Source organism: Gymnodraco acuticeps, unplaced genomic scaffold (assembly GCF_902827175.1).
Source record: "Gymnodraco acuticeps unplaced genomic scaffold, fGymAcu1.1, whole genome shotgun sequence".
Taxonomy (NCBI): domain Eukaryota; kingdom Metazoa; phylum Chordata; class Actinopteri; order Perciformes; family Bathydraconidae; genus Gymnodraco; species Gymnodraco acuticeps.
In genome coordinates this window covers 1,512,000-1,539,250 of record NW_022991436.1, presented here as the reverse complement: position 1 = coordinate 1,539,250, position 27,251 = coordinate 1,512,000, and the positions used below count along the sequence as shown (strand labels likewise).

The 27,251-nt window shown below is 38.7% G+C and overlaps 1 protein-coding gene across 1 annotated transcript in view; it reads right to left on the bottom strand.

Annotated features, from left to right (window-relative positions):
* astn1 (astrotactin 1) overlaps positions 1–27,251 on the bottom strand; it is a gene marked incomplete at its 3' end in the record, with an annotated part of 248,725 nt that overhangs the window by 135,818 nt on the left and 85,656 nt on the right. The window contains 3 exon segments of the mRNA XM_034196281.1: positions 17,327–17,476; positions 20,575–20,717; positions 23,016–23,266. Of these exon segments, the coding sequence (XP_034052172.1) occupies positions 17,327–17,476; positions 20,575–20,717; positions 23,016–23,266 (544 nt within the window).

The window sequence follows — 27,251 nt, the reverse complement described above, 5'->3', positions numbered from 1 at the left end:
AAATGAATAAATAAATAAATAATTGTTGGCTACTACAGTTGAATAACTTAAAGGTCCCATGTCATGGCCATTTCTACTGATCATATTTCCATTGTTGAGGTCTATTAGAATAGATTTAAATTGTGCAATTTTCCAAACTCACATTGGTTTCTCATACAGCATCTCTGTATAGTATGTGTATTCACTCTCTGTCCTAAACGGCTTGTTGGAGCTCCTGCCCCTGTATGCCCAGTGTGCTCTGATTGGTCGGGAAGTTGCGAGGCTCGTTGCAGCTCGTTGCAGTTCGCCACTGCTGCGAACTGCTGTGAGGAGCGGATAGGTTTCCGGGTTTCCGAGACACAGCGAAACTCATCCTGAGCACACACGGAGAGCATTTCTCCGCGATCCCAACTTGTCTATTACCAGCGTTCAGGGAGCTCTATGCAAGTCAATGGGGACTCCCTGTTAGTTAGCCAAGGGATCCTGGTGTGTGAGGTGCTCCGCGGATTGGTCCATTTGGGCCAATCCGGTCATTAGTTGTTGATTTGGGTATTCACATGTCACAGAACCCAGGAAGCAAACAATGGAAAGTGAGAAATCTCCAACGAGGCGTTTTGGGGCAGCATAGACAGGTATTTTCTGTGTTAGAGTTTTACTCGCTACAGGGTGTACTTTGAGGGTTTTGACTTTGCAGACCGTTTACATGCAGAAAAACCTTCATAACACACAAGGGGACGGGTAATAACCGGAAAAGCATAACATGGGCCTTTAAAGTGGTTTTAGAGCAAAACAGCATGTATTCTCTGTGTGATGTACAAGAGAAAAAGTGTTTTTGGTGGCACAAAAAGGATGTAAAAAAAAAAGCTTCTGACATGAGTGCAATCTTACGGAGCTCCTAAAAGGGACATGACAAAAAAGAGAGAGAAAAAAAATAAGTCGGGATAACGGTTTAAGAGACATAAAAAAGAATATGAAGGAAGTGGAACACACAGGAGACAACCATTTCATTGCAGACTGTTATGTTTACGTGGGGAAATGACAGTGCATACATTATTTGAGATATATTTAGAACTCAGACTTAATTTTATGGACTTTTCGGCCAGGGGTGTAGAGCTATCACCGGATTGGCAAAACAGCAGAGTCTGTAAACCAGTCTGCTTTGATCTATGAATTAAATAATTTGATCTATCTAAATTGATTTTATTTGTTTTCGTGTCCCTTTAGGGGTTCCGTAGAATCTAAATCAATCAGAGATCAGAAACTGGAATTTACTGAAATAACATGTATAGCAAAAAGTAAAGAAGAAATTAAGCATAAATATAAATACAAAGCGATTAAGATTTCACTACATAGACATTTTGAAATTAATGATCATTTAAATGCTGACCATGGTACCACAGGACTCACAGGTACAGCTTACATATCGTTTAGTTTTATCAGAGTACGAACATCTACTTTTGCCTTCAACATGTCCACCGGAATGGCTCTTGAAATATAATGCTGTGTCTCTGCCTGGCTTTCAGAGGAGAATAAAAAGTGTCTCCTGAGGAATTAAGACTACATTTCACACAGCAGGCATTCGTCCTCCTGCAGTGTTAAAGCGGAGGCAAAAAGATCACTGCTTCTATCAAAACAAGATAGGCCCCCTGTAAATATTCACTACATGACGTTCACCCGCACCTCAGCATGCACAAATACTTATTATAAACCAAAAATAAGTTATTATGTCCAGGGCTCCAGATTTCTATACATTTGGGAGGGTGCTAAAGCAGAATGAGAGAGAGGGTAATGACAGAGGACTCTACTGCATAAGGATGTCCCCCCAAATCAACAATGATATTAACAATAGCATTAAAATAAGCAATTTGTAACAGAAATACAACTATGTTCAACAATATAAATTAGGAACGCAGAATGTGTTTAAACAAAATGTAAATTAATCAAAGGAGAAGCAATTAGTTCAAACACCACTCATTTAAGATTGCAGCAAATGCTATACCTTAAATGTGACTCATATACAAATGAGTTCTTACACTATTTCCCTGGCTCTCAATAAAAAATAAGAAATAATCAAATGTTTTTAAAGTTCAATATGTTAATCAAATCAAAGCTATGAATAATGTTCATAAATACAAATGAATATCTGTTATACAAATCAGTCTTCCACATTTACAAACAATGTGGAATGAATGACTTGTGTAGTAAATGCCCATATATACAATTGAATAAAATGTGGTCAAATGACAATTTGATATGACAAAATGCAATAAATCTGATAGACTAAATAATTTGGTTCTGAATTAACGTTCACTTTTGGAGAACAGGGTGTTAAATAATGAGTGGGCATCTCATCTGTCATTCAAATGTGTTTGTTTTAGGTATGATAACAAATACAAATGACATAATTATCATCATCATCATCATCTTCTTATTACAAAGAAAGGTGAACAGTTGCGGCTTTTTTCTCTTGATGTAACAGAAAATTACTTTTGTCAAATGTGTTTGAGTCTTTTACATGTTTATAATCTAAGGTTTAAAGGTGCTGATTAACGGAGTGGTGAGATAATCAAACTAAAAGTAAAAATAGAGCTTAGGGTAATGATTTGGCAGTGAAAAGAAAATATTGCAGTCCAATATGTGACAACATTCTTTGTCTTACTAGGCATCAAACAACTGTGTTCAAACAAGACAGTCTATCAAAAAGATAAAACAATGCTTCATTCACACCATAACGATCAAGTATCTGTGACTTACTAGAAGCTGAAGGTATTTTTGACACATTCCAATTTTCCCAGATTTTTCCTCCACAATATTAGTGATAGCAATCTTACCACAGCCATGCTTTAATTGTACATATACATATCACTGATATGTATATGTACAATTAAAGCATGGCTGTGGTAAGATTGCCAACAGACAACCATTGTCTTAGCTCTACAAGCTAAAGAGCTGAACATATTTTGAGAGAAAACTTCTACTTAACAGCTGGCACTGTGACACATATATTTAACTAGGGGTGCACCGAATGGGAAATTCTTGGCCGAAACCGATACCGAAAATAGGAAACAGTTGGGCGAAAACCGAATGCCGAAAGGCCGAAAATGATTAATAGAAATATATATATATAATGTATACATTTTTTACCAATGTTGTTCAGCTACCTGATTATGGAAATAGACATGATTATGGCAAAACTTAACTTAAATAATAATCACTATTATGGGTTCATAAAACATGTATTCAGCACTTTTGAATGCATACAGTACATTTATATATGTCATGTATTATTGCTAGAAAACATTATATCGCAGTCTTAGTGTCGCCAACTCGTTTCTAATATGCAAAGACAACAAATGCGTCTATGATGTATTTTCGATCAGACGAGATCTCTCTCCCCCGTCTGTGTGCGAGGGGGCGGGGCAGTTTACACACACGCAGCTGCTTCATGCAGCGGAGCACACTGCGGAGATGGCGGAGAGAACGCGCTCCGAGGTGTGGTTAAACTTTACCCGTCTCGATGTGGAGAATACTTGTTACCATAAGTGCAATAAGAGTTTAGCATGTAAGCACGAGCAATTTGTCTAAACATTTAGCAAAAGTGCACCGCATGCAGACGGAGGAATGTACCGGGTTCGACCGTCTTTCTAGCAGCTCTGTAGCTCCATCACGAGTAACGTTTCCACGTCAGGTGTTATGTATGCTAGCAGCAACACACGGAGTTAACTACATTATACAAACATGGGTTAATGATTAGAGGAAACTGAGTTATTTAGTTTGTTAAAATGTCAGCTATTCTGTTTACAGTCTGTCATCAGATTATTTAATACGATTTGTTAAAGGCTCAGGGCAATCTCGATGACAAAGGTCAATGTTCCCCCCCTGTGAGCCAGCCGCGAGCATGGTCGCCGCGTCTTTATTACGTCATCACAACAACACGTTAGGTTACCAACGTAAGCCTGTTCTGACATTCGGTGATATTTTTTCGGTGCTAAAACCCGGCCGAAAGCCGAAAGGGCCTTTTTAACCATTTTCGGCCGATAATTTTCGGTGGCCGAATATTCGGTGCATCCCTATATTTAACCCAAGATAATAGCTGCCCTTGTGAAACAATTAAACGTGAGAAGAAGAGACTTGTATGCTGAATACCAAACAACACATAGTTATGAAGAAAAGAGGGGAGGATGATCACCTACACAAAAGGAGAGTACTAGATGAAAGATGAGTTAATGTTTTTCTGCAACAGATGTTACGTGTTGCCTTAATCGCAAGAGAAAAAGGTAAAATCATCCTCCTGATAGTGTGTCAGTGTAACAACTTAATTATTCAATTGACTTTGATCAAACAAAGTATAGAAAAAAAGTCAGCTTGAGTTGCAGTTGTACTTCTTACGGATTCATGAAAAAAAAAAAACGTTATGTTAATGTCAAATAAAACCGAAATATAGTTTATTGAATTGATCCCCGTTTTCAAGCAAAATACATTAAGTATTTTAGTTGCCACATTGCATGCTTTTAATATAAATCCAGACATTTAACTGAATCTATACAAAATACACCAAGCAGAACACCCCCAATGTTATCTGAGGAGAAACTACATTTTGACTTGTTAGCAGAAAAACAACAGTTGTTACTCATTACATTAAAGACATTCCAAGCTGGGACTTCAGCGCCAAAGTTACCATTAAACAATACAATTATTATTATTATAATTATTGTTTACTATTAAACAACAGAGCACAAAAAAAGGTAGACAACACACAATTCCATCTTTATGTTAGACCGCAGAGCTTTTTTGCTAGCCACCTCATCTTCTACCTATGTTGCTGACCCTATGCAAAACCAAGTAAATAATTGCATTTCTTGACCTTGAAAAAAAATACATATTTATCATCTGCTAGGCCTTTTATGCTGATAAGTGTGAGCTTTTTAGCCAAACTTGCTGCTATTCTAGTGGCGATGGACAACAAGCCCATTAAAGCTGAACAGGCCATTTTCTGACATGATTAACACTTGAGGGGGATTGTTGGCAATTAAACTCAGTGTTGTTGACTTGCAGGAAATGGATTTTAAAGGTCTCCTACTATGCTATTTCTAAGCATATATTATGGGTCTCAGAAATATAAAAATATATAAAAAACATGTCTATGATGTGTTTTGCTCAAAATACTAAACATATCATGCATTTTAGACATCCCTCATATCCCTCTGTGTAAGCCCTGTTAGAGAAACGCTGATTTGGGGTCCTTAGCTTTAAAGAAGAAAGGAAGGGGAGCTTGTGCCTGCTCAGAATTCTACCGGCAGATACAGCTAAATGATCCCGTGATTAAATGCTATATCATGTTCCAACCCACATCAAGGATGATTTCTGAAACAGTATGGAGCTCAAATGCTTTTTCTCTTGCGGGTTTACAACAAGGTGAGTACCTTTTTTTAAATGTCCTGCTTTTTTACAAATACTCTCTCCAGTAGAGGTTAGCTTTGAGTTTTAGCGATGCTTGCTAATAAAAACAAAGACCATATTACATCCAAAGCACGTCGGGCATTGTTTCTGATTGGGCCGTGGGTGTAAAGCTAGCCCACAATTCCGATATTACAGATGGAGCACTCCAGATCAGACTCAGATGGGTGTGTCCCAGTCAAAAGCCCAGCGGATGCCAGTGGCTGGGGGTGTTGCCAAATTGCTAGAGGGCGTTGCCCAATTTCCCCATTTGTTCAATTACAGGATTTAACCATGAGATAGCGCTTCATTCACAAAATACACAAAGACAACTGTTTGCAATGTTTGCAGCTCTGCAGTTGTGTTTGCTGAATACTGTAGCATTTAATCACTTATTTGTTACTGTATGGTTTTCACAGCTACTATAATGAAAAAACATCAATATTTTAGATCAAATAAAGTATATAGTTTGCTTTATGCAGTATATTTCTTGTAATATTGTTGGGGTGTTTTTACACAGTACAGTAGATTGAAGTAAATCAACTTATACATTAAGATAAGATAAGATGGACCTTTATTAATCCCGTGGGGAAATTCAGTAGTTCAAACAGCAACAGGGTGAGAGTGAAAAACAGGACAGCACAGATTCACACAGATTAATAAAATCAAAAATAAGATGAGCAATAAAAATAATAATAATGAGAAACTATGAAATAAGAAATCAATAAAACTAAAATGTAATTATCATATCATATATTATAATGTATTGTATTATTAAGTAATATCATACATTAACCCCATTATAGCAGATGCCACATTGAATGAATGAACACATTTATGCATCAATAATTACAACAGAGTATTTCTAAATACAAGTTGTAAAAATACTTACGCCGGCGTGATCAGATCACATGACCTGTGCCGCATAAAAACAACAGTCCGGACAACATTGCCGTGTGTTTCTGTCGAAAGTACTGGCTTGAAACTATATCCCAGTCTTTGTTTCATGCAAAAAGACCCAGTAAACACGGAGATACGATGATATAAAGTTAATACATTTTAAAAGTATGAAAAATGGAAGCACATATTTGAATATCTTCGCCGTATTTTATCATTTTACGAAACGGAAAATACTGGAAACTGTAGATTCTGCTCAACAGGATGTATATGTGTATTTCTGTCGAAAGTCCATCCATCCATCCATCCATCTTCTTCCGCTTATCCGTGGTCGGGTCGCGGGGGTAGCAGTTCCAGCAGAGAGCCCCAAACTTTCTTTTCCCTGGCGACATCAACCAGCTCTGACTGGGGGATCCCAAGGCGCTCCCAGGCCAGCGAAGAGATATAATCCCTCCACCTGGTCCTAGGTCTACCCCTTGGTCTCTTCCCAGCTGGACGTGCCTGGAACACCTCCCTAGGGAGGCGACCAGGTGGCATCCTAACTAGGTGCCCGAACCACCTCAACTGGCTCCTTTCGACGCGAAGGAGGAGCGGCTCAACTCCGAGTCCCTCCCTGATGACCGAACTTCTCACCTTATCCCTAAGGGAGACACCAGCCACCCTGCGGAGAAAACCCATCTCGGCCGCTTGTATCTGTCGAAAGTACTGGCTTGAAACTATATGCCAGTCTTTGTTTCATGCAAAAAGACCCAATAAACACGGACATACGATGATATCAAGTTAATACAGATATATTTCAGAAGTATGAAAAATGGAAGCACATATTTGAATATCTTCGCCGTATTTTATCATTTTACGAAACGGAAAATACTGGAAGCTGTAGATTCTGCTCAACAGGATGTATTTACCAGGGAGGGGGTGAGGTAATCAGGTAAACGGAGTGATACGAAACGAGACGAAAAGAGACGAAGAGAGACGGCGGGCACCGAAGAGAGACGGCGGGAGACTGCGATTTAAGTAAAGTGACAGACAAACATTGAGAATTTAGATATAGTTAGATAGATTTAGAGTTTTGAAGATTCAACTATGATGAAGAGAACTCTGAACGTGAGTCAAGCTTTAAGCTTGTTTTTTGACATGGAGGAGGAGGAACCTGTGATGTTGCCCTCTGTGTCGTATTGACAGAAACCGCTTTGAAGCGTGGCACAGATAAAGACAGAAAAAACAGATTTTTGTACATAATGTGTATATATATATATATATATATATATTTGTATTATATTTATAATAACACTTTTGCCTTATCAGAATGAAATCCCATGCTACCTCAATCAAACTTTCACATTATCATAGTGACATCCCATGTATATATTTCCAGCTTTTAAATGGTTTCGTTGTGTATGTTTGTGTTACCTATGAAAAATAATATCATTTTCAAAATCTGTTTTTACGTTTTTTTTTTGTGATTTTGGGTCCAAAATGTTCATATAGTAGAAGATCATTGCTCTAAACAAAGTCAAAAATCCTACATCCAAACGAAATAAATATAATTAATTATGATGAATACGTTAAGTCTTGTTCATTGTTTTTCACTTTTATTAAATGTTTGATATTTCCGGTGGAAATGGTGGACTATCGGACATTCAAAATGCAGCATATTTTCACTCTTACACACATATATTCTCCTTTTACATACATACATTTTCACTCTCACACACATATATTCTCCTTTTACATACATACATTTTCACTCTTACACACATATATTCTCCTTTTACATACATACATTTTCACTCTTACACACATATATTCTCCTTTTACATACATACATGTTCACTCTCACACACGTATATATTTACACTCACACATTCATACATTTTGCTCTCATATTATCATATTTCAATGCACACATTCATATATTGTCACTCACACATTCATGCATGTTGTTCTCATATTCATATAATGTAATGCTCATATTTATACATTTTGCTCTCATGCGAAATCTACTAAAACAAAGTATGTCATGGTAGTGGTCAGCTGTTAAACACAAAAGTGTATCTTAAGGGCTGTAAATATAATAAGCCTGTTGTCAATTTTAGACACAGGCTTATTATATTTACAGCCCTTAATAACATTCATTTTCTGGACTCAATGTGTGTCTTGGCCGTTTTCTTTGTTCCAAGCAAACGAGTGCTTTTTGTTTTGAAATCACTTCCGCGAGTTTCGCGGGCCTCTCCCCTCGCTCCACTGACCATCAGACCATTTAGTAAGGTAACAAGCAAAAGGGCAAAAACGCCTCTCAGACGCTCTTCCGTTTACTTTTTTTAATAAAGAAAAACAAATGGTCCGTAGATACACAGACTCATATAGCCTATGTATGTATACTGTAAGGAGAATGTATGTGCGTGAGAGGACCAGTATGAATTACGGGATAGAAATATGCAAACACAAACCTACAGACTGGGGGATGGGAGATAACAGGAGTGGGGGGGGGGGAGAGCTGTGGAATGTGACCCTTGGGAGAATTCCTCCACACATTCCGATGGCCAATTCGTTTTAAACAAAGAGTTCGCAACACAGGACAGCATGGGCAACATGGGGGGTGGGGGCTGGTGAACGGTCTGGTCAATGTTTGTAAACACAATCCCCAGGATGTGTCCTAATCAGGAGCCGGGTAAATGAGAGACTGAGGAGCCCCCGGAAAACAGATCCCGAAATAGCTCGTCCTGGTTTCCGCAGCAGATAGGCCTACAGTATGGTGTCTGTTATGTCAGTCATTTTAAATAAAACGTTGAAAACTGAACTTGAAAATGGTTTCCTCTTTTTATTTTATTTATCATTTTCGGGACGGGGAGACGTGTGTGATTAAAAATTAATTTGCAGAAATGTAAAGTGATCTAACTAAGTTCTATTCATATTCTTGACGGGAAGAGCAGTGTAAATGGGTGGCCATATGCATTTGAAAAGCAATATAAATCACACAGTTATTATACAATAGGCTATAAAAGCACCATCGATAACCATTACCTTTATCCAATTCAAACTTTGGATGGGAAAAAAGGAAGGTGTACATGGTTGGGCTATACTGTAGGCCCAGGGGCGGCGGGTGCTGTAGGCTAGGGAAGGCTAAGCCTTCCCAAATATTTGTGTAACTGCATCCTGGTCAAATAAAAATATAATGTCTTTGACATTAGCGCTGCTATGCAGCCACCTGTGCCCTGTACCACGAAGCCAGTTCAACAGACCCTGGATATGCTTGAGTTATCTTAACTAACCCTAACAAACGCGATCTCGCTAAACGGTCCTACAGTGCTGGTTATCAACTCGGTAAATCAAGCCAGGGTTTCTCTCTCCAGCTAAGAACGCGTTCACGTGAAAGGGGCGGGGTTAGCTACATTTGACCAATTACAAACAGGGACAAGTGTACTGACAGCGCAACATCATACTTCATTAATGAAAAGTAAACTAATATTAGACAAATATGAACTTTAAACATCCATGATGACTTAAACATATAATCCAGGATACAAGCCACATAGTTGCACCTGCAAGGAGAATACAGAACAACTCGTTAAAAAATAAACTACCGAGTGTTTGAAAGCGTACAACAGTTTTATGATACTGCCCCATCTAAAACACGAGGGGATCTGACTTTATTACATTTGAGTTGAGTGTTTCGTCAACTTAATGTGTTGCTTAAAATAATACGTCTGCATACAGTATATGTGACAATGTAACTAAGTGTTGCACGGCCAGATACGGCTCGAGAAGCTGACTCAGATAAGGAAATATTGTGATATCGATGTGAGATCGATGATCTGATTGATGATGTGATGTCAGTGTGATATGAATGATTAGTGCGACACGTCGGCGTCTTCTCTGCATACGGCAGTTTAAACTGCATTTCCTTTTTCCTGTAATATGACTTGATAGATTTAAACTCCGCACACTGAGCTCTGATCGGTCAGCAGGCGGTGCTTTCACTGAGTTGATCTCTTTTCTATAGACGCCGGAGGCGGGCAGCGTAAGATGAAAAAACAAGTTATTTAGCCTTCCCAAACCTGAGCCTCACGCGCCGCCTATGTGTAGGCCTACTGTATACATACAAAGGCCATTCAAGCTAGAGTTCTTCTGGAAATGTTCACATCAGGCACCTTCAAGTTAAACAATACTAAACAATTAACACAGTAGGCCTAAATTATGTGGATTAAACCACATTTATTTCGTTAAAAATAAACGAAATATGATTTAGTTTGAATGATTAAATGTCATCAGGCACCTTCAAGTTAAACAATCAGGTGCACACTTTAATGTGCCCACCTCCGGACTCGGCTTGACTCGGTTTAAAGAATGCACAAATGTGTTTATGTCAGATATGTACTAAGTAGCCTAAATACATTTGTTCCTGCTCAAGATTAGATTCAACTTTATTGTTATTGCACATATTGCAGGTACTGAGACAACAAAATGCAGTTTAGCTTCTAACCAGGGGTTCAACAAGCAGCGAAAAGTAATGTGCACAATACTACAGAAAACAATTAACACAGTAAATTATGTGGATTAAACCACATTTATTTCGTTAAAAAGAAACGAAATATGATTTTGTATGAATGATTAAATGTAGGGTGAATTGCCCTAATGTGGGACATTTTTGCATTTCAGACTTCGGGAATATATTGCGATATGAAGCCGATACAATAAATCTAAATCCAGTACCATTCCGAAATCCCCAGTAATATTAGACACTAATAATACAGTCAACTATTAACACTGTAGGCCTACATATTATTGTTTGCCCGTGGGATTAGGATGATCGGTAGTGAGACCCGTGCTGCATTTTCCTCCGGTCGGATGTGATATAAAAACAAAGCGATTATTTTTGTTGTTGTAAACTCACGTGGATTAAATTTAGTGCATTCATTTCAACTCGCGAACATATGATAAATTAAATGATCGTGAGGATGATGATTGAAAATCGTTTGTTTGAGCCTGGATGCATTTCCTGATCTAAAAACATAGCGATGGTTTTGTACTTACGCCAACGAGAATTAAACATTATTTTGTTAAATAAAAACATGGGGATGTTTAGTAAATGATTACATGTCTCTTATTTAGCACAGAATATGATCCTATCCCTGACATATGGATCTTAACAAATATCCGCTATATCAGATACCTGTAGATCAGCTGTTTATTTCACATGAGTTCCAGTGTGGCAGCTTTTTAATCACGGCTCCCCCTGGTGGATCCATTATCCATTGCAGCTGGTTTCATTATAATTAAATGTATTTATCAAGGGGGCGTTTCAAGTCCTGCGGGGGGGGGTTTTCCTTTTCAGCAGGGGCCCACCCCGTGCCGATCACGGACCCGCACAGGTAGGCGTCTGAAATGGAGCGCTCCATCTGTACGTCAAGTCCGCAGCAAATCTGGATCAGCTCCGTTGTACCCCCGTTTTTAGAGATGTGGGTATGGAGGAAAAGAGAGAGGGTTTTGTTTTCTGACACTTTGTGAGTTTCCTGACACATATTTATGTATAAAATACATCAGAAAGTGCATTTTGTATGATACGTCCCCTTTAAGAGAGGAACAACCCAAAAGAGAGCCAAAAATCTCTACAAGGGGGCACAAGTGAGTTGCAGGGGGTGTGCTGAAGTAGAGACATAACGCAAAGATACTGTGGGAGGTATATTTGAGTAAAAACTTCTTAGATTAACAGTCAAAAGTCATGTATGAACCTGGTAGACCAAAACCCAGGAGACCGCAGGCAACATGAACTTAGAGAAATAACTTTATATCAAGGTTCAGTGCAAGTAAGGCAAAACTGAACAGTGCAGAACAAAATCTAGGATCCAACAAAGACTGAACTGATCCGAAAAAAGAATCAAGTGCAGGTGGAGAGCTGTGAAGAGAAGCTCAGGTGAGGGGAAAAAGATAATTAGACAGGAGAAAAATCACTGGGAATGGAAAAGATGCCGATTGGCTGAAAGACCTGACAAGGCTGATAGAGAGCAGGTGTGTAGATTAGCCGAATTCTGGGAGCAGGGAAGGAGCTGATTGGCTAGGAGGAACTAACGAGGCTGATAGAGAGCAGGTGTGTGGATTGGCTGAATCCTGGGGGCAGGGAAGGAGCTTATTGGCTAGGATGAACAAATGAGGCTGATAGAGAGCAGGTGTGTAGATGGGCAAAGGCGGGAAACACTGTATAGGAATACAAGAGGAAAAAAAGATCGAAAAGATAATAATCTTTGTCCAGTCAACAAAGTCCGAGGGCAGACTGTGACAAGTGACATTACAACAGAACAGAGTGTTTACAGTGCATTGCTCTGCATGGCTTTCATTTATTCTGTCCTCTTCTTGTTTCCCAAACAGGCCCATATGTTGGTGTCAGAATGCTTACATCCCTCATACATTAGCAAACATGTTTCATATGCCACAAAAAAAGGCAGCTTTTCACGTGCAAATAAATCAACTAAAATATGGACAGGATCAGTGAGTTCATATAACAATGGTTGTAATTGCAGGGCTGAATTATTACCCACATATTCAAAATCACTGACCAGAGAATGTTAAAATCACCCTACCTAGCCCAGAGAAATAAATCCTGTCCCTATGGAGCTTAAAGTAACCGTTGTCATGTATGCAGAAGGACAATAACTCAAACAATACATTAACTTTATCTACTAAATGTAGACATCATTATCATGGTCCACATCTAATTAGGGATACATTGTAGACCTGCTCAGAGATAATAATCATGAAATACTGACTGGGCCTGCATGCTTGAGGCTTACATCTTCACTCCTTTTGCCATTGCTTTCTGCCATTTGGCATCTTTGGTACTTTCAGTTGATTTAGAAGTTACACTAGAGTCCATTAAATATGCTGACATATGGAGTGAAGAGAGACAAAAAAGGAAATAGTCATTATCTTATTTGCCTCCTCCTCAGAAGTTGTCCGCTGAGGAACACAATAGCTCTGCCTGTGCATATTTTATGACACAATTGTTGACTAGAAACACCAACAACAGCTACTTAAAACTGCATGGAGCAGATCTAATTGCATGCTTAGGCAGCCTCATTCTTACGCAGCTGGCTTCAGAGAATGCTAACATGTACCTGGAAGCACTGACATTTTCAAGTCGTGAGTGCATCCAAGTGTGTTTGTTAGGAAGGAAATATTGTTGTCATATACCAAGCTCATACAGAAACAGATACAACTATTACAATAATTATAAATGCATGTTGTTCTCTTCTATAACTGTCTAGTTTGGTTTTCTGCATTCCTGCAGTCAAAATACATGAATAAGGAGGAAACCAGTTCCTGTTTTCCATGGAGGTGTAGTATTGGGTTTGCTAGCTTAGAAAGAATAAAGCAGACCAAGGGTGTGTCTGAACTCTACAAGATGCAGTCAAAGAAAGAGACAGAGATAAAAAAAGACTGACTCTGTCCTTCACGCAAGAGTAGGACATGTCATCGAAGACAACAAGAACCAAGTGGCTCACTTTCAACTTACTGGGTACTGTAAAAGACAGGATATTTGGCATTTTTAACATATGTCCAACAAAGATCATTGAATACCTATACCCAATGTGACCAGACCCCTTGATTACGTACTTCAATGGCCAGTCTTCACAATTGTACCAGACAAATTAAGCTTAGCAGAAGTTCAACCAGGAAGACAGTCTTTACTCATTCATTCACATGTTCCCATCTTACTACTCTCTCTCTCCTCTCAATCAGTGATCGGGGGCGTCACTCCCAGCTAATCACTTCGCCTCTATTCCCACAAGCATGGTGCATTGCTAAACCTTTACATCTGCTCTCTCCCCTCCTGTCATTTCAGGTGACCCTCTTCCAGGGTCAAGCTAAACCACTCCTCTTCAGACCGACCTCCGACTATCCCTTCATGCTCCACCACCACCAGTGTCTCTCCTGATTGAAAAGGAATAATAATCTGTTAACAGCCGAAAAGAAACTTGCATTAGTCGTTCATAGCTTTCCGAACTAGCAAACCTGCTAGCTACCCTGCCTTTGCTTGACAAACTGTTCTTTGATGTATCTTGGTCATCAAGACACATCAACGTGTTGGCATTCGTGCTAAAACTGAAATCTAACATGTTCCATACAAACAAATATGTTGCCCTTTTTAAATGCTGGGTAGCAATTAGGCTATAGTTTGAATGTATATCCAGTGGTGATCCACCAATGTTAGCAGGACTTTAGAAAAAAACCAATGCTTAAACAAAGGAGTTCTATCTGAGTGATATGTATACTGACATGTTCCTGTATAACAATAACAACTCTAAACTTGTTCTGCATTTCTTTTAAGAGACAACAGTTATTGCATGCAGGACCAAAAGAAGTCGGGACATTTTACATGAGATGATCTTCATGATTGAAAACTTGTATTCGACTAAATTACAATCTGACTTCAATAATACTTTTAGAAAAAAGTTAAGGTATTTTTTGTATGAGAACACCTGCTTTTCAAATACAGCTATCATGTTGAAATGAATGAGGAGGGTCTTTTGACTGGACACAGACAAACTTTGAAGTTTGACAATTTCATCACTTTGGTATGAGGACCACATACTAGTTGGCAAGGTAAACATCACCCTGTTGTTCACATTTCACTAAAAAACCTAGTTAAGGTTTTCTGGGCAGTGAAGTTTTTTGCTTCAAATTCCAAGACCTTTTGGAGCTGTGAATGGTGCAGGTGCGTGTGTTTTCACAGCTGAAACGTAATGTTGGATGTAGGGGTGCAATAAAACAGTCACGGTCAGAGAGGAGACAGAAAGGAATGTGTGTTGTCTATATAAAGAAACCAGAACGTCTCAAGAGTCATGTTAGGTTTCCCACAGTCATCAGTGAAATGTAATTGAAATGGATGTTTCATCGAACAAATGAATGCAGGCAGCTATGCCACACAGATGAATCCCTAACTTGCGCTGCCGTGTTCAGCTTCACTTCCTGACAGTCTGAATTACTGTCCACAAGGTACTTTTTGCTGTGAAATACAGCATTTATTTCTGGAGATTCTCTTCAGTGACTAACACCACGCAATTGTTTTTAATTGGCCTGAGAATAAAGTGTCTGTGCTGCCAAGTGTGGGCAAAGTGAATTATGGTCTGAGGGCAACGGAACATTTCTAAAATGACATTTTGAAAATGTCACTGCCTTTTTCTCTTGTTTATCATAATGGGATAATGTATCCTGCTTCACAAACTGTTATTTCCTGTATTTCTTTAATGTTCTGATTTATAGAACAACTCCTACTCTATCACAGCTTGGTAAGGGAAAGGTGAACATGAGGAGAGACTTTGTAATGATCAGTGGTGAGTGCAAATCAAAAACAAAAATAACTTTGGATTGATATCAATCATTATGGAATGGATTATGGAAAGACATTTGGTTTGATTTATGTGAGCAAAAAGACACAGATGTATATGTTGATGAATACCATTCACACAACAATCACACTTTTCATTTCAGTTGACATCATTGTTCAAGGGGATTTTTCATTCAGGATAACATGGATTATAACACCTAATAAACCTTTATCCTTGGTGTCCTGCAAAGATGTATCGTGAAATAGTTTTATTGTTTATCTGTTCAATAAATAACTTTGCACAATAAGTTGAAAATGTCTCGGGGTCCTTGGGAGTTTTCCAAAGGGCATTCATGATGCTGTCAATGATTAAACCTGCATGGTAGCATTCAGTGACTCACCGTGATTTCTCTCCTGCTATGGAGCTGTGACAGATAAACATGTATTGTAGATAAAATATATGTGCAGCTGGGCATCGATCACAACGCTGCTGAGGTTGAACACATAATACCTTCACTTCATGCCTCATTTTTGTTGAAATATTTTCACACTGGCAAAAAAAATCCTTTTTGAGCGTGCCATGTTTTTCAGTAGATTTCCAGTGATTCTAGGCCTATAACAAAAACCTATAACAATGAATTAAACATGAGGGTATCTCCTTCCGTGTTGCTATGCACTAAAATATATTCTTTATATATTTTCAATTCAAAGCATACTAATGGTCAGTTTTGAATTATTGGTCCAACCTTGTAACCAAAGCTCCTCTGTGAATTCAGTACTCTTGTCTGTACACTGTGAAACTGAATATAAATATGTCCCATCATTTAAATAATGTACTAAGGTATACAGTATTACCAGTTGCTATAGGTTTGAGAACATGGTCAAACGTTGCAATAAGTAAATCCGACCAATGAAAGAACATCTGCTAATGAATTAACAAAAATTAAATCTATAAAATATAATCTACTAAATCAGTGGTGTCCTGTGTTAGCAAGCAGGCTAACTAGCGTGTACTCTCTCAGATCAGAAACAGTTTTATTATCTTTCAAAAAATGTTTTAGTTTTCTCACAAAATGTTAGAAGTCAGATTTCAGTTTGGCTTAATATGTATAATAAACATGAAAAAGTGGATGTTGCATAATAGGTGACCTTTAACATAACTCAAGTTTCAAGGCTTTATTGTCATTAGCACATTAGCTACAGTGTTAAAGGGCCGATGTGTAGTATTTTAGGGGATCTATTATCAGAATATTTCATAACGATGTTTTCATTAGCTATATAATGACCTGAAATTAAAAGGCGTGTTTTAGTTAGTTTAGAATGAGTCCTTCATATCTACAAAGGGAGCAGGTCCCGTTTTTTGCACAGCCATTTTGTCTACAGTAGCTCAGAAATCCAAGGCTCTATCCCTTCAAAACCGTTATCTATTTTTTATCTAATTTTGTATTGCTGTTGTAATGGAGTTTGCATGTTTTTCATAATAAAAAGGGATCACTAAATAATAGAAATAGAGGTAAAACTAAATCAAGTGCACAAGCTTTCAGCAAACAGCCACAACATCTACACTGGATATAAAAATACAACGCCTTCTGTGCCACTGGTACCGGGAAGACTCATGGAGAAATGGAGATATTGTGTGCCCTATTCTCTGTGAAAGGGGTAGATCTATTGGAGAGAGTGACTCACCACGGGTATTGCTGGAGAGACGCTTGCGTTGGCTGGTGGAGGTGTTGTGTGGGAGCAGCGTGTTCTGCTGGTGATTGCTGTCGATGGGACTCGTGGCGATGATGTTGTCCTTGTATTTGTTCATTAGGGCCAGCTTTGTGTTGTCGCTCACTGTAGAGAAGTGGGATATTATTACAAACAACGGAGAGCCACAAACTAAAAGCGATCTCGCTGAAATGAGATAGTTGGCACACGGAAATAACATGTTCTGGCTGCATGTTCAAGGATTTAAAACCACAGTATAGCGAGAACTGATGACAGTAAAGAAATATATTAAGCATGCTGTTTACTGGGGGAAAGTCAAACAGCTAAAACTAAGAATGACAAAAGGTTGCATGAAAAGAATAGTCATTAAGGGAATATACACATATATTTAAGTCTTAGAGGGTAACATCATCTATTTTGTCACATGTGAAGAAGGTAGTCCCTGGGAAACAATAACAACATTTATATATATTATATTATACTCTGGTGGACTAAAATATTTTCACAACTTTTATACTGTATGTTTCTTTATGAACTGGATGACCGGAGGTTTTAAGAATACAAATTCAAATAACCCAACCTTATAAAACCAAAACATTATAAACTTAAACTATATTGATTGAATACGTTTTGAAGAATTTTCCTTAACATAAATACATTTTGGACAAAAGGAAATGTATCCGATACTATGTTTAAGGAATATATATTTTAAAGGGTGCCAACAGGCCTTACAAATGAGTGATGAGACTATATAAATATGTATAAGACAAAAGGTCATGGCAGCCAAAAAGTATTTACAGAAATCTTTGTCCAAACTCTGCAGTTGTTTATTTTCTTCAATATTCTATGCATTACCTGCGGTCTGCATTTTCAATTTCTCTGGTTCAACACCTTAACCATCCTAAATGCATAATGCACAGGATTCCTCCATCACCTCTGGGGTCGAGCTGTTCAGATTGTATAAGAAGCGCCGTCACCATAACAGATCTGTAGATTAATTTGAGCGTGCTGCTAATTGAAATTCAGAGGGTTTACATTCGTCAAACCTGCTTTCCTTCATCCAGTAATTCTCATGGGAATGGTGCTCAAATCCAACGTCCACTAATTATGAAAACGTAAGCCCTTTGATTATTTCAAGTGGGATAAATAAACTCTTTTGTAAGAATGCCTGCAGTTTGATATTTACATCTGGTGTATCGGTCACACTACTAATGTTCCAAAACGGATTATAAAAACTGCTAAACAAGTGCTTCATTTCCATCTGCTGACACTTTTAAAAATAACAAAGCCCTTTACTGTACATTGTCGTTTGAAGACTTTATGTTTGTGAAAGTCAAATGCCACTCTATCAATTTGCATGCATTCATTTAGATGATGTCCCACCTATGTGAGAAAATAACCTATTATGGTATTTAATTAAACTTCCAATGACTTTTTTGTTTCACACGTATTATCTGCATGTTGCAACTGTGTGAATGTAATTATATTGGTAGATGCTTGGACTACAATTAACATAATCATACAGTATGTCACCTTTAGTACTAGAACCTTTTGTCAAACTGTCGTTAGTTTTATTACATTTTATTTTTTTTAAAAAGAGAAAAAAATAACGCCATCATTAAGACAAGTGAAAGCTTTCCCAGCATACACGTGGATATACAAATATGAATATACTGATTTATTGGCAAAAGAAAAAGCACCTTGTATCCCAACCTCGTACATGAATTAAACAAATTTAAATGTTATGCTGACAAAACATTATTCAGCAATAGTTTTGTCTGCATTTCTCAAAAATAAAACCTCTGCATGTTCAGTCAGGAAACTGTTTTGTAGAGTGCTCACAAGTTGTGCGTACAGACAGTACACGCTTGCCATATCCTCTTAACCTACTTTTAAAATAACATATTGATATTGATATATTGATATTATTTTTGAATATCAAATATTGTTTATATAAAAGAAAAACAGAATGCAGGGGTATGTTATGTATTGAAGAAAAAATAGATTAAGCTTATAATCCTTGAACTTGTCTTGTTGAAAATGATACAAATCCAACTGAAATATATTCAGTATATATCTAACATTCTTTAACCACCTAAAAGTTAAAGATGACAAGTTATGCTAATTGTCAGTTCCATACTTCATATCTCACTTCTTTACGGCATCAGCACTACATCCCTCAACAGACTCCAACGGGTTCAAAATGCAGCTGCACGTCTTCTCACGCATTCCAAATCATGGCATCACATCACCCCAGTCCTCAAAGACCTCCACTGGCTTCCTGTCTCCCATCGCATCAACTACAAAATGCTGGTCCTCACCTAGAAAGCACTCCACCATCTGGCCCCCCCCTTATCTCACAAACCTTCTCACTCCTTATCAACCCCCACGGTCCCTCAGATCCACCGCAGCCGGACTCCTATCCATTCCCACATCCACACTCTGCAGCTTTGGGGACAGAGCCTTCTCAGTGGCAGCTCCTAGGCTCTGGAATTCCCTCCCCCAAGATCTCCGTGACTCTGAGTCCCTCACAGTCTTTCAGTCCCGCCTCAAAACACATCTTTTCAACTCTGTCTACCCATAAACCCCCCCCCCCCTCTCAATCAACTTCCTCTTGACTGCCTTTTTATTTTTTACTTACTTGTTTGCCTGTCCTTGTTTGTCTACCCTCCCTCATACTGTAAAGCGTCTTTGAGTTGTGAAAAGCGCTATATACATAAAATGCATTATTATATATGTATTTTGTACACTACCTGTGCTGAAGCACCTCTTTTCACCCTCTGTCTGAAACCAGAGCCCAGTCTAATCTGATTGGTTAGCTGGCCGGCTCTGTTGTGATTGTTCAACTGCTTAGAGATGTCCCGCCCCTTAGCCTGTCACATATAATGTGTTGGAGCAATATCCAATAGGAGGGTGAGTGCTACATAGTGATGTCATTATGTTAAAGTAAACAAATTATTCCAATTGAGGCTGACGGGCAGGGGGGGAGTGTGTGGGAACTTTTGGAATGTAGCCTTTGCAGACCATTTGTAAGTGGGTTGATTATAGTGAGTTTTGTTTGAATTAAAAAACAGCTGCTTCTGTGTGTTTGTCACTACAAGCAACCCCTTCCACAGAACATCCAGCCTACTTAATGTATTGTTAATATGAAAGGTGTTGATAAGTGGTGCTTTAAATTAGTTTGTTGTTTTTCAACCTGTCTGTTATTGCTTCAGTTAACCTACCAGGTGTGAGGTCCATATTATTCTTGTCATTACAGCCTTGGAGGGAGTCCAGGGTACGGGTGACTTGGCTGGCAAACTCCTCGCCGCCATTCATACACTCCCGCTGCAGATGGTGACGCAGGTCGGTAATGTCATACTCATACCTGGTGAGGAGGAAGAGATCACAATCGGAATCAGAATACCTCTATGCGTCCAACAGAGGGGAAGTTTGCATTTGTTAGAGCAAAACAAGAGCCACAGACAGCTTCATATTAACTAAGAAGCATGCATCAAAACATATTAAAGATACAAAATAAATTACACATTTTACAAAATACACATCCTGTAACAGATTTGGAGATATAGCAGCTATTAATTAATATATGTATATATATATATATATATATATATATATATATATATATATATAAATATATGCATATGTATTGCACATAATTGGTATTTCACAACTTAAGCTAAATTATTTCGACTCAACTAACTAAGGCATCGCAAGCGCCTAACAGCTTGATGAAGCCATACATATTTCAAAGAGTGACAGGATGTACTTATAATAGGTTGTTTTATAATATGAAGACTATAACTTCAATGCAGACTACTGCAATTAAAAGTGTGCTGGTTAAATTATATCAGCTAGCCTTAAAGGGATAGTGGAAATCCGCGAATTTTGGGTTTAACTTATGTATTTTTATTAAAAATAAGCATAATAAACAATTTTTTTTAATTTCATGCGCCTAGTTTCATTTTATTTTCAATTTTAGTGCGCCCTCTCAATGAAACGAAATACTTCGGGAATCGTCGGGAATCTTCGGGTGATGACGAGAGCAAAGGAAGACGGGCACAAACAATGGCGGACATTCAATAGCATTTGCATGTGAATAGCCGACCTTTATTATGGTGAATAGATGTGTTTTGTATGGCTGTAGTGCGACAGCAAATGCAGAGAATGGCGTATCGACGCATGCGTTTCCAAGAAACCCAGCCATTCGTCGTCAGTGGGTGAAATTTGTTCAGATAACACGGGCAAACTTCACGGAGCCGAAGCTGACGAGTAATTCGGCAGTCGTGTGCTCCCGTCATTTTACTGACGATTGTTTCGAGATTCCTCGGTCTCTAGCTCAAATTGAAAGTGGAATACATAAGAAGTGAGTATTTTATTATGTTTTCTTGTTGATTTAATGCATCATTAGCCTGTACCATTTTGTACAACGCCATTTATCCGGTACACAGTGTCGAATGTGTACACTAGAGTCATCATATAGACATGATAGACTAACAGTACTGTGAGTACAGCCTACACTTGACAGGCAGCCTGGCTATCCTAGGATGTTGTTTACTTTCTCTTTTCTGGCTGATAGCTCCAGGAATTCGAGGTCTTACAGTGATGACATTACATCTGTGGAGTCTCAGCTTTAAATCGTATATCTTGTTTGTGCAGTTAAGATACGGGCATTTCTACCGTGTGTTGTGTGTAAAAAAGCGTTAGCATTAGTTAGCATTGTTTCGCTCAATGCTAATTCAAAGGCTTGGTATTACTCGTGTTTTTTCTAGCTAATAATTGTTCTTATTGTCAGTTAGCGGAGTTTCTTACCTTTAAAAGGGTATGACACATTAATAGTTTCATAAATGTTAAGAAGCCCTGAGACATGTGAGAGGAAAAAAACGGTGGGAGGGGTCCACTGGGGGGACCTTCGGGCTTAACTGGTTAACAATGATTCATATTTGTAAAGGCTACAGGTGATCTTAAGATGCGTGAGCTATGCTTAGGGACCTACCAGTCAAGATTATTTGTGCGTAGGGGTGCATCATCTGGCGCCTGGTCCTGGTCATCCTCGCCATTGCCCATGCCGTGAACCATCACCTCGGGCTCGGGCTCGAACAAATAAGGACGTAATGGTCCATCGTCTGGCTCAATATTCTCACCATCGTCGCTTACTGAACCGGATTCAGATTCAGTTCCTAAAACGACATTTTCGTAGGAAAGCCGAGAGGATGTTTCTGACTCGCTATCATCACTGGATACCTCGTACAATCCTTCTTCTTTGTCTGGTATATTTGCCCTTCCACGTTCATTCTGCATAGACGCCATAGTTTGTTATCGTATCGTCTTCCTGAGTTTTCGTCACTTCCAGTTTGGCTGAGTCGAACATTTCGTTTCTAAAAAACTTCGGGGAAGCTGCAATAAAGTGCTTCTAACATGCGTAAGGCAATTATTATATTTTTTTAATCAGGTGTGATTGTTTTGGTACGTAATTATGCTTGTATATAAGTTAAAACGAAACTATTTGAGGTTCCATTTCCACTATCCCTTTAAGTAGTGAATTTAAAACAGTTCCAAACTCCACAACACACTGTTTATTTACAGCAGCTACTGCAGATGCTTATTTTTAGAGTGTAACCGTTTCGGAATATGTCCCCCCCCTTCCACTGATCCCTACTTGTACCCATCCAAAATCGGAGTCTCCCGGATGCTGAGGGTACCGCTGGAGTTGGGCCCCTGACCCCGGGAGTTCCTCAGGCTCTCGCGGGCCTGGCCCCCCATCAGCACCGAGGGGATGTAGTGGATCTCATTAGCCGCCTCAGCACTGGCACTCTTCTGGGGCTGGGGGATGCGGCGGCGCTTGCACCAGCGCCGGCGGGTGTAGAGGATCAGGACGAGGCACAGGATGGACAGCAGAAGGGCGATCATCCCGCCCTGAGGGGAGGAGGGTGACATTTGGAGCAGAGACAGAAACAAAAGGGGAGAAAAGAGAAGGAAAAAGAGCAGAGAAAGAAAAGAGAGTCAAAGGGGAGAACAGATCCAGAGAATCTTGCCAAGTCGAATATGGATCAAAGTCAAAGCTGTAATGCCAACGGCACATTTATAAAACAAAAAAAGGTTAGAGATGCAATTTAGTGAATAAAACCTTCAGTGTTTTTAAATGACAGCAGCTACTGAAGGGTTGTTTCACCTTGAAACAAAGTACAGTGAAGTTCAGAACACTGATCCATACCGATTCTTAATAATTGAATTTCCATGTGGGATACAGGCAAGGGTCGGCCGTTATAAAGCATATCCCTATTGAAAGTACTGAGGTCAATGGAGCAGTTTGAAACATGTTTCATTTAATGTCTTTACTTTGTTGCCAAAGGTTAGATAGGAAGGTCAACACCATGCTCTGTGCGATAAATACTGTGTGTAGCTAAAGCCAGCAGCTGATTAGCTTAGCTTAGCTTAGCACAAGAGTTGGAAACAGGTGTAAACTTAGCTGTTTAATCCATGTAAAAGACCAGACCCCACGCAGCATTCTCATCTGTTTGTCATTACTGGTGTCATTTTCTGGTTGCTAACGCCATTGTAAAACATAACACTGATGTTCCGCTGTAACGGTGGTGGACTCATCAGAACAGAGTGGGTGAACTGACCAATCAGAGCACAGTGGGCCCATAGGGAGGGGGGGGGAGGAGCTCCAACAAGGCGTGTAGCTAGAGAGTGAATACACATACTATAGCCTACAGAGATGCTGTATGAGAAAACAAATGTGATTTTGGAACATTGAACAATGTAAATCTATTCTAGTAGACCTCAACAATGGAATTATGATCAGTAGAAATGGCCATGACATGGGACCTAATAAGATAATACAGACCTTTATTAATCCCCTTGGGGTTTAAAGCAGCAACAGAGTGAGAGCGAAAAGCAGTAGGCCTACAGTACATATTCACACAAGGATAATTTAAATTAAAGATACAATTACAATTATATAAGTAACTGGCAAAACAATAAATGAATTAAATGAACATACATATTTGAGTCTGGATTATAACATATATATATATATATATATATATATATATATACATACTTTAATATATGACTGATGATTCAAGTGATCATTTTACTGCTAAGCTTTGATGTCTTTCACAAATAAGTTTAAAAAACCTTGATGTTAGACCGTTGTCTTTCTGAACTAAGAAGAAAGTCAGAGGGAAAACAGATCTACTCGCAGCCTGTGAAAATATGGGAAAAGTCTCTTGTGACTTTGACTATGAGCTCATACGCAGGAAACACTGATACCAGAAGACTGGGCCAGGTCACATGACCATATTCATTTTGCTCATTTTAACTCTGATTTAAATGACTTATGAACCTGTTTCCGGAGAGGAGTGATGCTGCAGCATACACACTAGCACCTGCGGGTGTTGAGGATCTGGCATGGGAACAAGATGGACAGATGAAGGGCATCGAGCCTGCCCTGAGGACAGGTTAGCAGCGGGGACACAGACAGAATCATCCAGAAACCGGAGAGGAAATGAGACAACGAGAGGGGAGAGAGTCAAAGAGGGAGCGAGAAAGGCGAGAACAGTGTCAGAGAATGTTGCCAAGAAGCAGGATATGGATCAAAGTCAAGGCAAGTTTAAAGCACACAGCCTGTGGAAACGCAGGAGAAAGACAGCAATTGTCAGTTTGAATATAAGATCATTTCTCTCCTTTGAAATAAAGAAAAAAAGAACAGTTTTCTTGGCAGTTTTATTCTACTTTTTCTTTTTATCTAGCTCCATTATTTGCATTTTAAGGTTACTCAAAGTGATATTTTAGAAAAAGTGACAGCAGAGATAAGATAACATGCGGACATGATTGTAACTTGGACCCGTAATGTTACATATGTGCAATTTACTACCTCGCCATGCTGAATCTGATGCTACCCAGCTGGGAACTCAATATCAGATACGTTGTGCAATTTGGAAAATGTCAAAAAGAGTTATGAAAATGTCACGGTGACAGCACAAAGCGAGAGAAGACAGCAGCAATTTGCCACTGGAGAAGGGTTTAAAAGAAATAGTGAGTGCCTCTCAGTCCGAAAATCGAACTGTCGTTTAAAGTAAGAAACATAAATGAATAAGTGTTTATGACTTCCTGCCTCTACTCAAATTATCAACCCTTTGTATGTGATTTGAGAGGTGCAAGGCACAAGGATTATGGGAAACATATAATTTGCCAATTTAATTTAAGCAATGGTGTGAGCAAAACAACAGTATTATAACAAATGTTAGTGGAAACTGATTCAAAAAGGATATCATGTGCAGTTAAGAGCAGATAGGCACAAATGAAAAATGATTTTAATCAGTCATTTACATAAAAAAGAAAATCACTTTTCAAACATTTTAGGAATTCTGAGGCCGAATGGGAAAAAGCTGGGTTGCTCATGTTAACTTAAATTGGCAAAAGTGGAGCTTATTAGCATAAATTGTTTGCTCAATATGCATAGTCACGGATATTAACAAATGACACCATGGTACGGACCTACTTCTGAACCCTAATTTAATTTGATCGCATGTTGTTGATGATATTGGTGATGTTTTTAATGTTGTTAATGATATCAGGACTTATGTCCTAAATGTTGCTGTATTATTGTTGTATTGTTTTAAGTGTCGGACCCCAGGAAGAGTAGCTTTTGTCGAGAGCAAAAGCTAATGGGGATCCTTAATAAACATAAACATAAACCTACTTCTGCACTAAATCGGCATGAACAGTGGTCAAAAAGGAGAGCATTAGGTTTGTAGTGATTACATTTTCAGCACTTTGAAAGTCACTGATGAAGTTCCCCATTCAAATGAAACAGTGACTACACTATGGTATCTACAGGACATGACAAAATTACATTATTTTAAAGAAAACTGAATATGGGCTGTATAGATATACATTTTTTCTTCAATCATTAACACGCTGAAGGTTAGCTTAATCAAGTATGTGTTAAGTTTTCATTAACGCACTTAATGCCGTTTTATTTATACACATGTATGAGCATGCGGGCATACTTTTCACCTAACTTTATTCTAAACAACTAAAACAAAGTTGGAAGGAGTGTACATATTGACAGATTGCCAGCAAAAGGACAAAACAAAACATATCAAGCAGACATTGAACAAAATTAGCTAGCAATTGATAATGTGCTAACTTGTCAGGGACATACACTAAAGAAGGCCATCCCATATCAAATGTATATGTTGTTGTTGTTAAGTTCTACACCTAAATAGCAAAGAAAAAACCTATAACCTATAATTAAATATGATGTCATGCTAGGCTGTGAAAATAAGTTTTGCACAATCAATTTATTATAATTTCAACATCAATTCAGGGACCATAGAAGATTGTTACCCTTTCTGTCTCTAAAGTGACTCAAGTTCAAAGTCACTTCGATCTAGGCAGCATCCTCCCGTGTGTTGTATGTATATTTCTTTCTTTGACACCCCCACAAACAATGGAAATCCAGGTATTAATGTCACTGGCTGTCACCTAAGATGTATAGTTGTGTATTTTACTCCCATTGTCTGTGAAATAAAGAGGGATTCAAAGCATGCAATCCACACTTGCTGGGTTGCAGTTACTTGTGAGTGAAATATAATGCTCCCTGTGTAGTCATCGGCATTGATTAAAAGTGAAGAAAAGAAAGGGAAATGTGTCTGAAAAGCATCGTCAACAGTCAAGGGGAAAGGGAGAGGGATGCTGGAGCACTGATATGTCTGGGGGGGGGGCAATGGATGTGGTTGTAGGGGTATCACAGAGGTGGATGGCTCCTTTGATTTAAATACATTTGAACTTGTAAAATCAGGCTTTTAAATTGCTTTTTATGTTCCACTCAAACAGGCAGGACTTCCTATCTACTTACTTTAGCTTTTTCTTATGACACATGTTAAAA